The sequence below is a fragment of the Orcinus orca genome, chromosome 13, assembly GCF_937001465.1.
Source record: "Orcinus orca chromosome 13, mOrcOrc1.1, whole genome shotgun sequence".
In the NCBI taxonomy this organism is placed as follows: Eukaryota; Metazoa; Chordata; class Mammalia; order Artiodactyla; family Delphinidae; genus Orcinus; species Orcinus orca.
In genome coordinates this window covers 22388618-22400768 of record NC_064571.1, presented here as the reverse complement: position 1 = coordinate 22400768, position 12151 = coordinate 22388618, and the positions used below count along the sequence as shown (strand labels likewise).

The 12151-nt window shown below is 33.8% G+C and overlaps 1 protein-coding gene across 1 annotated transcript; it reads right to left on the bottom strand.

Annotated features, from left to right (window-relative positions):
- Window positions 1-233: 233 nt before the first annotated feature.
- LRRTM4 (leucine rich repeat transmembrane neuronal 4) lies at window positions 234-11511 on the bottom strand. Its single transcript, XM_033411727.2, has 2 exons — window positions 10834-11511; window positions 234-8987 (listed from the first exon to the last, which is right to left on the bottom strand). The coding sequence occupies exons 1-2, from the start codon at window positions 10835-10837 to the stop codon at window positions 7435-7437; spliced, it is 1557 nt and encodes a 518-aa protein (XP_033267618.1). The 5' UTR covers window positions 10838-11511; the 3' UTR covers window positions 234-7434.
- Window positions 11512-12151: the final 640 nt, after the last annotated feature.

Here is a 12151-nt window from a genome sequence, read left to right as displayed (position 1 = left end):
TTCTTTTTTTTAGTCTTATTAGGAATATTTAACAATAGCTGGTCTTGATTTAAAATAATAAATATCGAATAGTGAAATCCATCATTATCAACTTTATGCTGAAACAAACAACCAATATTTTCAAGGCTTCATTTGCACATAAATGTATTTAATAGGAATCGGTTAAAGGAAACAAGAAATCAACTTTTAATAATTCCTAGCACAGGAAATAATTAGATCTGCAGCAGAAAATGAAAAAAAAAAACTTTCAGTAAATGTGACTTGAGGGAGGAAGGAGGAATTGAAAAAGCAAGCATAGAATTTATACCCAAAGATTGTTTCTTGTTTGTTTCTTTTAATAAAATCAGTATAATTTCAATGATTTATCTGATGATATTTAATTTTAAAAGAAGGCAGCAAAACAGCAATCATTATCTTTTAAAATGAAAACATACAGTGAAGATGAATTAAGTAGTATTGACTTTCCAAAATAAAATGATTTCAAGCATTTTCCCTCTTTGTATCATTTGGTATTCCAAAATTAGTGTCTATATGGTTTTGCTCTAACATTAAAAATAACCTCAAAATGGAATCAATTCATAACATTATATATTTCTGTTCTGGAATACATTTGCCTACTGAGATGCTAAAAAACAGTGAGTTTTCTTAAAAAAATCCATCTATACTCATTTTAGCTTGTCTGCTTCAAAAATTCAAATATATTGTAAAACCTAATACATTTTTTAGTTTTTATAATTCAATGAGATTTGAAGATCCTAACAACTGAAATAGTAGATAAAAATGATAATTATAAATTTGTTTAGGAAGTTTTGTTTTGATATTATAGTTACTCTTTCTTTAAACTTCTCTTTTAAAAATCAAAGTGACAAACATGTTTATTGTACCTTACTTTTTTCTACTAGAAGACTTTACATTTTTTTTTAAATAAAAGGAAAATCAAAAGAGATGACCCTTCTTGCTAGGTTTAATTATTACATCTTTACCCCTAACTCTAAAGTCTGAGAATTCAGTGAATATATGAAAGACTGAAATAAAGGAGAGAGAAGCTGTGTGGATGTCCAAAAATTCAGAAAACCATCATGATACATTGAGGCAATGAGAAAAGAAACATAAAGTTACTTTGATGCCATTAAATTTTTTAATGTTTCCTCCAAATGTTTATATTTGAGGTAATTTATGGGGACTGGTCAAGTTAGTAAAGAATGGGGTTTATTCAAAACTATAATATATATTAATCTACTATCTGTTTACAACATATATTTCAGTATTTCAGAAATATTTATGTGGGATATACGGGTGTTTAATTGTACATGGTTGTTTAAATGTAATTATATTTCAAAGTTACTTTTTTATGTATGTTTAAGAATACCATTTATATAATATTAAAAGATATCTCATTTCCATGTACAGACAGTAATGCTAAATATCATAATCTTATTTAGTTATGCACATGTTTATTGTTTATCTGATATCGAGGCATCAGTTTTATTCAATTTTTTTTTTTTTTTAGTCAAGGTTGTTCATAATTTTTGGACATGATTTTTTCTGAAAATTTTATATTTTCACCCTTACTTTAACCTTTTATTAATGTGTATTTGCTTTGCTGTCATTTCATTCCCAAACTTTACAAGTATTATAATGTGTAAGATTTGACTTAAAGTCAAATGTCTTACTTTTAAAGGACCCTAATTTCTCTTGATGGTGGAAGCATTATTTTTAAACCACTTAGCAGGAGTATAACTCACATCCTTTACACCTATAGAGCAGTTTCAAGCATATTAAAGCAGTTTATTAAAAAGCCAGTGATTCTGATATCATAGGAAATACTGTGCTTTTTCTCAATCTTCCTTAACTAACAGTTAACATTTTAATGGCTTACGGAGTGCATGAGAAAAATACCCTCACAATTTCTCTTTCATTTTAAGAATATTGAGATATTATTAAACTGACTCAATGAATGGTAGTTTTTTGGGTAATATAAACAGCAGTTTTCATTTTTAAAACATATTCGGCATCTCTTTTATGCTTTTCACTGATCAAAAGACAGAGTAAATTTTTCAAAACTTCAAAACTGGTGATATACAGGTTGCTAGTGTTTCACTTTGATTTAGTGATTCATGAAACTCTAGAGACATGAAAATTCTGATGAGTCACCAAGTACCCAATGCTAATATTCCCAAGCAACTTCCAAAGCATAGAGCTATCTATAAATGTAATTATTGAGAACTAGAATTACTAGATTTTACTGAATATAGAAAAGTCACAGGATGAAAAATTCTGGAATCATCTAAAGATTACTGGGGTGTGTCAAAAGCTATCCATTCCTAAGAGTCAGACTTCTCAACTTGGGGATTTAGAGAGCAACCAATTATTAAAAACTTGTTCATGAGATGCTAATACGAGCTAAATCTAGAAAAAGGAATTGAACTGTTTATTGTCAGTTTAAAACCTGTCCTAAATTAGCCATGCTGGGCCTTCTTGGCAGCTGTCACTCTTCACCAGTACTATCTGAAGACTAATAAAAATTGTATTCATGAATGAAATTTAGTTGGATCAAATTTAGACCATAGATTTTTTAAAGTCATATTTTAAATGCTTTCAAAATAACTAGTTATTTGGAAGAATTTCGAAGACATATAAGTGTGTGTGTGCGCTCACATGTGTGCATGTGTGTAATATATTTTGCCTTCAAACATAAAGACATTGTATGGCTTTTCACCTGAGCATGTCGTGTTTTAGTAACTCAAGAAGTTCTCTCTCTCCTCATTGACAATGAATATAAATAGCTCAGTTTTTCCTCCACATCCCATCTTGCTTTTGTAGTCCTGGGAATGACCACTAAGATTTTCCAAAGTTGACTATTCTGAGGAATGATTTGAGTTGGGATATATTGCACTAGTTGAATTACACTCATTCAATGATGGTTCACAGAGAAATGAAATGACTCACCCAAAGTCACAGCAAAAATGGTAATGTGTAGTATAAATTCTGTTTTTTCAAAAACGAACGCTAGACTATCTAGACATAAGATACATATAATTTTAGAGATGATTAAACATTTATTCTTAAGAAGCATTTTCCTAAGTAACAAATTCCAGTCACCATGACCCAAGATTTTATTATTAGTATTTCAAGTGTTCAAAATGAACAAAATATACTTATATTTTCCCTCTATTTCTCTATATGAGCACATACGCTTACTTACATAATACAAACACACACATATATGTACACACACACACACACACACAAGCATAAATAGACTTCCTTTAAATACACAAAGTATAGTTTCAATTTTGTAACATTTTAATATGACACAGTAGTAGTCAGCCACCAAAATTAACTTTGTTTTCTACAGCTTTATATTAGTAAAGTGTATTGAACTCAGTGATACTGGGCCTGCTTCACTTAGGATCCTCTTTGAGTATATTATGATTTTTAGTTATTGGAAATTCATTCAGTATACTTCAAAATGTCAATTTCTACAGTGTAGAAAGAAGTTAATATTCCCCTTTAAATCAGTAGTTTGGATATGACCTAATACCTTCAATAAATATAAGTTGTTAGAAATGGTCTATACCACCCACTGCACAGCAGTGAAAGAAATAATATAAGCCCTAAATGACAACCAATTTATTTTTATTTTACTTGATTTTGAAGAGTGTAACCAAAATACTAAATATTTGAAAAATATGTACCTTAGGGTCACCTATATTCCCATTTCCCTAATGACAGCACTATTAGCATTATGGGATCATTAAACTTTATATTTTAATTACTTCTTCTTTAAAACACTCTGAACACAGGATCTTTTTAGAGACCACTTTCATTCATGTTAAGGTTTTACCAATTTCAATTTTTTTTTAATTCAAAAGACAAACTCTCCTGGCTTATATTCACAATTACTAATTTTATAAAAGTCCTTGCTATTTTCAGCTGATAAAACATATCCTAGAAGAACCAGGTATTCAAAATTTTGTTTTGTATAATCTTTAAGTAAAAATTTGTTATGCAAAATGAAGTAACTTTATAATTCTTATAATTTTTTATGAGCTAAAGCTATCCAAAGTTTCACAAGCTATTTTCAAAAGTAAGTATTTGCAATTTTCTCTGTCAGTGGCACTAAGTTTTAGACAAAGCTGTATCCTTTTGGTTTTAAGTTCTCTTCTCTGAGCACATATTGAGAACAAATTAAATGATTCTGTTCAACCAAGCACACTGATCCACTCAAAGTATGACTGAAATGTATCTATCTATTGGAGTTGTGCCATATATCATATTAATTATTCATAGCTATCTACTCTATCCCTCTTTTATAGATATAAGAAAGTTTTACTGCCTAAATTATTATGATATTCTCCTTCAGATTATTATCATATAATGTGCACTTGGAACTTTAAAATTTTAAATTTATAAAGATCAGAGCCAAAATTATTTACTTTATAAATTGCATGCTAGATGTGTGTGGTGGCTCACAGACATTATTCTAAGGAAGACTGTTAATATTTTTATTTTCTTCTCAAAGGAAATAGACAAAATGACTATTTTAACTATATTTAGATTGTGATAATTGAAGGTAACCGCAACAATATAAGTGAAATTTTCAATTTAATGTAATTTTTTTCAAGGCACTATCTTAGAAAATTAGCATTTGGTGCTAAGTTTTCTAGTTAAATATTTATGGCTTTATTGGGTAGAGTTGGATGTTTTGAATAAAAAACCTACCTCACAAAAATGTATTATAAATATATTAATGGTTCACTATTTTTCTAAGCTATTGATACGTGAGGTTTCTCAAAACACCACCAGACCTAAACTCTGCGTACCTCCACTGTCCTAAAAAGTCATAAACTTGGGCAAATCGATTCTCTCTTTTGGCTTCATTTTGTAGAGAAGTTTTCTCAACAAGAGAAATTTTACTCTGGGGTGACAAAGAAGTAAGGGAAAATTATTGTTTTCATAACAATTTCTAAGAATCTACTTTTCCTTATTTCTTACTTCTATCTGTAACTGTAATATACTGAACATTGATTACACTGACAAAAAGGAGGAGTGGCAGCTACACTTTGTTTCTGTGTATTTGTGTTTCAAAACAAGTTAATATTCATTTAACCCATAGCCTTATTGGACCCCAAGCACTCAGAAGTGGAGTTAATGATCTCAGATGTATAGCCAACCATTTTCTACTTTTTAGGGCATGGAGAGTTTGACTACTTCAGTAGGGCTACCATTTCAACTCAATAGCTTCATTATAACATTTAATTAATTTTTTCATTACTTAATGCTGTAACGCCACACCCAACCCCAACAATGTCACTGCAATTTCAGGACCATAAACATCACTCTACAGAACACATATAATATCAAAATGTATTTTTAAACACTTTTTTACAGAATGAAATATGTTTTTATTTTGTTTCTATCATGGTAATGCCTATGGTCTTTAAAGGATAATCTCTGGAATTTAAGATCTCTGGAAAAGTTTTAGAACCACTTGTTCTGAAGTGCTAGCTCTTTAAGAATATTTCTTGGTGATTCTTACAAATAAAAATCACCATTCTAATATAAACGTTAAGAGAAAATGAATGAATGGGACTGGATTTTCCTTTTCTTTTTATATTACTAGTTTTTAAGAAGATCTCAAAATAGAAGACAAATCTAGAATAAAGCAGGATGAACTTGTTTTACTAATATTCACAAATATTATATAAATGTCAGCCTGCAATAGAAACATCAATCCTTGTTAGACTTTTATATAAATTTTTTTATTCTCTTTAATTTTTAAGGGCAATTGCTCATACAGCTTTCTTTCAGGAATTTGTCTGGGATTACTTTTCTTATTTTCAATCAAACAAAAAGAGAAGAAAATGAACTCTGCAAAGAATGGCTCCATATTCCAAATTACACTGAGCTGGAGATTACTTCAGACTCAGTGCTTTGTCTGAAAACATTTTCATTAGCATCTGCGTTTAGGATTATGGAAAGATTTGGGAATATATTATCAAAGAGCAATTTATATTTTTCAACTCTTATAACTAGTATTAAAAAGGGCAAAGTCTTTAAATTGTCATTAAAACTTTCTTTCAAAAAAGCAATCATGTAAAATTGGATACTAAGAAGACGCAGAGCCAGAACTTTACCTCTCTTTACTAATTTATTCTTGTAACAAGGCCTAGGCAGTCACAGTCTTTGCACTTTTTGATCAACTTTACCAAGTAAAGAATAATTTGCATCCAGTATTACTTATTAACAAGTTGGAAATCTGTGACCATTTTCCTACTCATAAACACATTCCTATATATGACCTTTAAAATTAAATAATCAGACACTGATCCAAACTTATTCTCATGAAAATGAAAATAGTATAACATGAAATGCCTTCATTTGAGGTGATTGTTACAGAAAGGGAAAATACTCAGAACCCAAATCTCTCTCTTTTTATTTATAACTATTTGCATCACTTAGTTTTGGATTAGTTTAACAAGAATACACATTATGTCTTTGGGGATGACAGCAACACTGACAAACAGTCCCTGTTATGTTTGTCATTATGTTATTGCTAAATCATCCACAACATCATGACCTGATTTTAGTTACCAGGGACAAAGCCAAAATGTAGAATTTAAGTTTCATTCTGATTACATACATAAAGCCAGCACTTAAGAAAACTTTTGAAAAGTGATCTATGTCCAGTAATAAAAAAACAAAAAGTAAAAAGGAAAGGAAAGGAGGAAGGAAGAAAAGAAAGAAAGGAAGGGAGAAATAAGGGAAGGAAGGCAGGAAGGTAGGAAGGAAGGAAAGGAGGAAAAAACACATCTTTAAACGCCTTAATACAATTACACAATAGGCCTGACATTCTCTATGCTGGTATAATAACTAAATGGCAAGTAACACAGAAACAGTTATCCCTATGAGATTCCTGCTGCATGCTTTAATTAAAACTAAAAAATGTACAACAAAATCAACCCTTGGGTAAATTGCTCTTTGGTTTAAATCTTCATTACCTCCTGGAATTTTGGTAAAGTCACTTTGTTTTTAAATTAATCTGGCCCCTCCTTCTTTACTTGATTACAAAAGTCAAACAACAAGAACCAGACATAAATTTTAGGATGAAAAGAGTTTTGTGTGTATGTGTGTTTGTAAGTCCAACCCCTGTATACAAACTGTTGAAAAACAGATGTTTTAACATAGTGCTTTATTCCAACTTAATATCATCCTTGAATGAACTTCCTTCAAGTTTCAACCATTTAAGGAAAAAAAAAAAAAAGCAGTCAATTTCCTGGTGGTTGTAATTTAATTAAGTAACCTTTCACACTGAGCAAAACCCAAAAGCAAAAGGGTCATTACTCTTTCTAGTGATTAGAGATACCTCTAGGGCTTCAAACATTTACCTCTCCTTTCCCACAGTAGAAACGCTTTTAGGAGGATCATGGTTCATACCTCACATTCCCTGGAGCCAGAGATGGTATATGTGCAGGGCCCAGATCCATTTACCGATATATCCATGGTCTCAGAGTTTGTAGGCTTGTAGTCCACATAATACTCCTGTAAAGGGGAATTCATTTGTCTTTCAGACTCTCTGGTCTTTTTCCGCCGCCTCTTCATAATAGAATGTTGCTGAAGTTGTTTCATGCTGGCTGGGTAGCGTTTCCAAGACACATAGATTACCAAGAGGATCATGGCCACCGAAAGAAAGAGAGCCACGCTCCCTGCAATAATTTTGTGAAATGAAACATGCTCATACTCTTGCTCTGTGCCAGGAATCTGAAACCCTGGGGAAGGGCTTGGTGTTTCAAGAGTGGACTGGCTGGGGTCAGATTTTGAGGTTGTCGGTTTAGGGATAATTAAAGGCTTCTGGGGAGTTTGGGGCACAAGCTGTGATTTTTCTGTGTTGACCACCTGGACTTCAGAACAGATATTATATGTTTCCACTGCATCACTAACCTTTTCACCTTGGATATGCTTAGGTCCTGCACATATCATGGTGCTTTCCTTATTTCCTTTAAAATTCTTAAGCCAATAAAATAGAGGACAAATGCTCCGACTGCATTCCCACATATTCCCAGACAAAGTGATGGATATTAATGATATCCACGCATTGACAGTTTCCTGTGAGATGTTGGTAAGCTTGTTGGAATCCAAATTCAATTTTTGCAAATTGGGCAAACATTTAAATGTGCCTGGCTCAATTCCTTGGATATCATTCCCTGATAAATCCAAGTTGTGTAAGGAACTCCAAGTCCATGTCAAGCCTTGGCTAATGGAGCGAATCCTGTTCCATTGTAAGTAAATTGAGCGGAGGTTGAAGAGACGTGGAAAATGAGCAAAGTTGATCTTGGAAAACTGATTGTGCTCCAAGTGGAGCTCTTTTAACTTCAACAGGCCAGCAAAAGCATTTCTGGACAAGCTTCGAAGACGATTATAACCCAAATCCAGAAAGTCGAGATTTCGACAGTCTTGAAAAACTCTGATGGGCACTGTCTTTAACGAGTTAGATCTCAAGTGCAAAATGATGAGTTTCCGAAGGCCTTTAAATTGTTCAGATTGCAATGTCTGAAGCTTATTGTAGGAGAGGTCCAGACTGCGGAGATTGGGAACCGGGTGAAATGTTTTATTGTGCAGATAGGTAATTTTGTTGGAGCTTAGAATTAATTCTTTCAGTCTACGGATCCCTTGAAATGCATCTTCATCCACTGAGCTAATGTAATTATGGTCAAGATAAAGCCATATAAGCTGGTTAAGGCTGGCAAACTGATTGGATTTGAGTTTCTGAATGCTGTTGAACCTTAATGATAAGCCTTGTGATCCTCCAGAAATGTTCTCAGGGATATCTGTGAAAGCATGAGACTCACAGTACACAATTTTGCCATCACATCTGCAGTTCTTTGGGCAAGCTTTCTGAGCCCCCGTGAGCATAACAAGCAGCAGTGTAGGAAGTAGCACTAGCACTACACGCATGCCTCTCAGCTGCGTAATTAAATGGAAACCTACAATATTAAAAGAAGACAAATGCACATTGTAAAGCTATTAATGTAAATCACCACCAGCTTACCAATATCAGGGGCATTTCATCTAGTGTAGTAATGGGACAGTTGATTTAAGAACAATGTATTTGACACTTAAAGCTTTATTTTCTTCAGTGTTGCATGTTTGCTATTTAGGTTTCATGTTTTCTTCCTTGATTTCCAAATCGCCACAGTGTCATAGAACTAAGCACAGCTTCCCGAGTTTCAGGAGTTCATACGTGCATCAAACACTGAAAAACACCGAGCCTATCGTATCACATAATGGCGACATTTAATAACATCAGTGTTTGGCTAGTCACTCTATTGAACACCAGTACTAAAAGGAAGAGTACTAAGTCTTCTGGTAATGGGAAAAATGTATCTTAGTAAGCCCTGTACTTGTACATCTTTCTTAGTTGAGTAAGGAGGCTGTGATTTGGCAAAGGAGCTTCAGTAAACTGTCAAGGTAACCCAAGTTCTCCTTGCTTGAAATTGCATCCTTATTGCATAATGAGATAACCATATAGGAGCTCTGAAAAAATGTCCCTGGGACCAGTATAAACAGCCAGTGAAGCATGGTATGAAGACTAGTAACAGCAGGAGGTACTCTCAATGTGTTAATAAGCATATATGCTCTCAACGTTCAGGAAGAGATTCCTACTGAGGCTCTCCTGCTCAGTGATCACAGGCTCAGTGTCCTAACTACTAATAACACAGAACACTCCAAAGCTATGACTATCAAATTCTTATTAAATATTTGCATAAAATACAAAATAATCTTGGGTAGCACTAGTTTTTTTCTGATATATTTAACACAGTTGGTTTTGCAAATTTGGAGGATAAACAAGCAGAGAAACAGCAGACTATTATTTCCCCCCATCCCAACCTGTTCAAATTTCTCACGACTTTTTTTTCTCCCCAACCTCCATTAACTTCAGAAAACCTGCAAAGTTGCAATCTATTGGCACTTATGCTGCATTTCCAAGTCATAGCATGTTAAAGGACTTCTTTCCTCTATCAACAGTAGATTTATTATTTCTTAGCGGTGAGGGGAAAAAAAAGTACCTTGTGCTGCAGTTTCTTTATTAATCTTAAATATTCACGTTTTTAACCAAGAGGCAATCAGCCAAATCCCTAATTTAAAAAACAAAACAAACAAACAAAAAAAAACTTCTTTTACTGTTAAGAGTTTTTTTTTCTTTTTTCTTTTTTTTTTTTTAAATTTGAAACCCGATCTTGCTCTCTGTCCTCTTGCCAGCTACAGACTCATTGAAATACATTCCAGCTCTCCCAGACAGGAAAAAGGGGTGGGGGGGGGGAGCCAGTCACACTTGAAAAAATAAAACTGGCAAATGACTGCTGGAAATTTGGAAGCTGTGTTCAGGGTACATCTTCAAAGATAAAACAAGCCCTTGTGCGACCTCTGATAAAGTAATGACCCCACCCCTACACACACGCAGTAAAGTGTTAACAATCTTCCTGACAGCAACCAGAAATACAAGCATGGTTAATATTATCAAGAAATAGAAGGAAACATAACATTTATCTCACGCTCAATTCCCAAGCCAGGATACGCATTCGGAAGAGACAGTCTGAAAAATATTTCTCCAGTCTGTTTAAGTCCATGTTATGCATTTACAGTTTAAAAAAACGAGAAAAAGGAAAATGATCTAAAAATATAATAGCAACTATAGTGAGTCAACTGGCAAACTCCGAGGCTGCCGCTTTTTGCCTGTTTTCCCGTCTTTTATCAGCTAATGCCACGACTGAGAATACGAAGCCAAGAGGATCAGCTTTACTAAGAAGGAAACAACAAAAGTTCACTTACCCATCCTTTGTCATCCAAAACGGTTCCCCCCTCTCTCAGCTTGCTTCTTGTTTGGTCTCACGTGTTGAAACCACCACCACCTTCATGATACAGTGCGTCTGTCATTCACACCATTCTGATCCCACATGTCAGCTAGTAGCCCCATACAAACTTCCCCAGAGGGGACAGACAAAAAATATATATATACATATAGGAAAAAAAAAAAAATCAGCACGTAGTGGGATGGGGGGCAGGGAGAAGGAAGCAGTTGGGGGGTGGGGGAGGGCCTCTAGGCTCTGAGCATCATTGTGTAATTCACCAGAGACCCATCAGCAGTAATTGGCAATCTGTGCAAAAGAGCTACAGCCCATCTCGAAGGTAACCAACTTCTCTGTAAAAAGAGAGGAAAAAAAAGAAAAAGAAAAAGAAAATCTTCAGAATACCTGGCATTCCTTATTGTGCTGGCTTTTGCCATTCCCAGATAAAGCAAATCATCCTCTGGATTTTCAGTTCTTCAAGCAAGTAGGCCTCCTGTGCTGTATGAGACCCCAGTTTAAAAGCTATGCAGGCTAGGTTTATCCATTTAGCTGGTCAGGTTTAAAGTGTTTTGTAGCTGTGCTGAGAGGCAGGCCTTGTCTAATTCAGAAGGCTTTCCAGAGACTGATGTTGCTCAGAGCTTGTTGGTGCTAATGCTTGAGTTTGTGATACACTGAGTGCCCTCCGCTGGAGAAAACAGATTGCACATTAAAGACAGGAACAAGTGAGCCTGTCAGTGGTGTGCAGCCTTCCCTCTCTCAGAAAGGGAAATTAAAGGCACAGGATCACTTTTTTTCTCCGATAATATATGTTATGAAAGGTTTATGCCAAAGAGTTCCATTCAGTGATTTCAAATATTAAGTAAAATACTGCATCTCTAAATATTATTCAATTAGTAGTTTTTAAAGTTTCCTTGACCTGATTTTTTTCTACATATATCACAGGGGATATATGTTTTTTAACAACAGAAATAATTTCAGTTTTATTTTTGTTGATGTTGTTTTGTTCTATTTACAGAGTTTTAAGCAAACCAAAAAGAGAAACAGTCTTTTTTAGTAGAATTATGTTTATTTTCATTCAATAACTTAATTCAGCCTGTTCAATGTCCATATTTCCATTACTCTCTTGATGGGTCATATGGACAGAGTGCTCAACAGGTATAAACAGCCCAAACTGAACCTCATTAGCCATATATGCAGAATTCTAATGCATTAGCCAGGAATTAATAGAGGCCTTTCCCTTGAGAATAAAGTCATACTCAAGGAAAAATATCACGTTTAAAGATAGTTACATTAAAAAAATT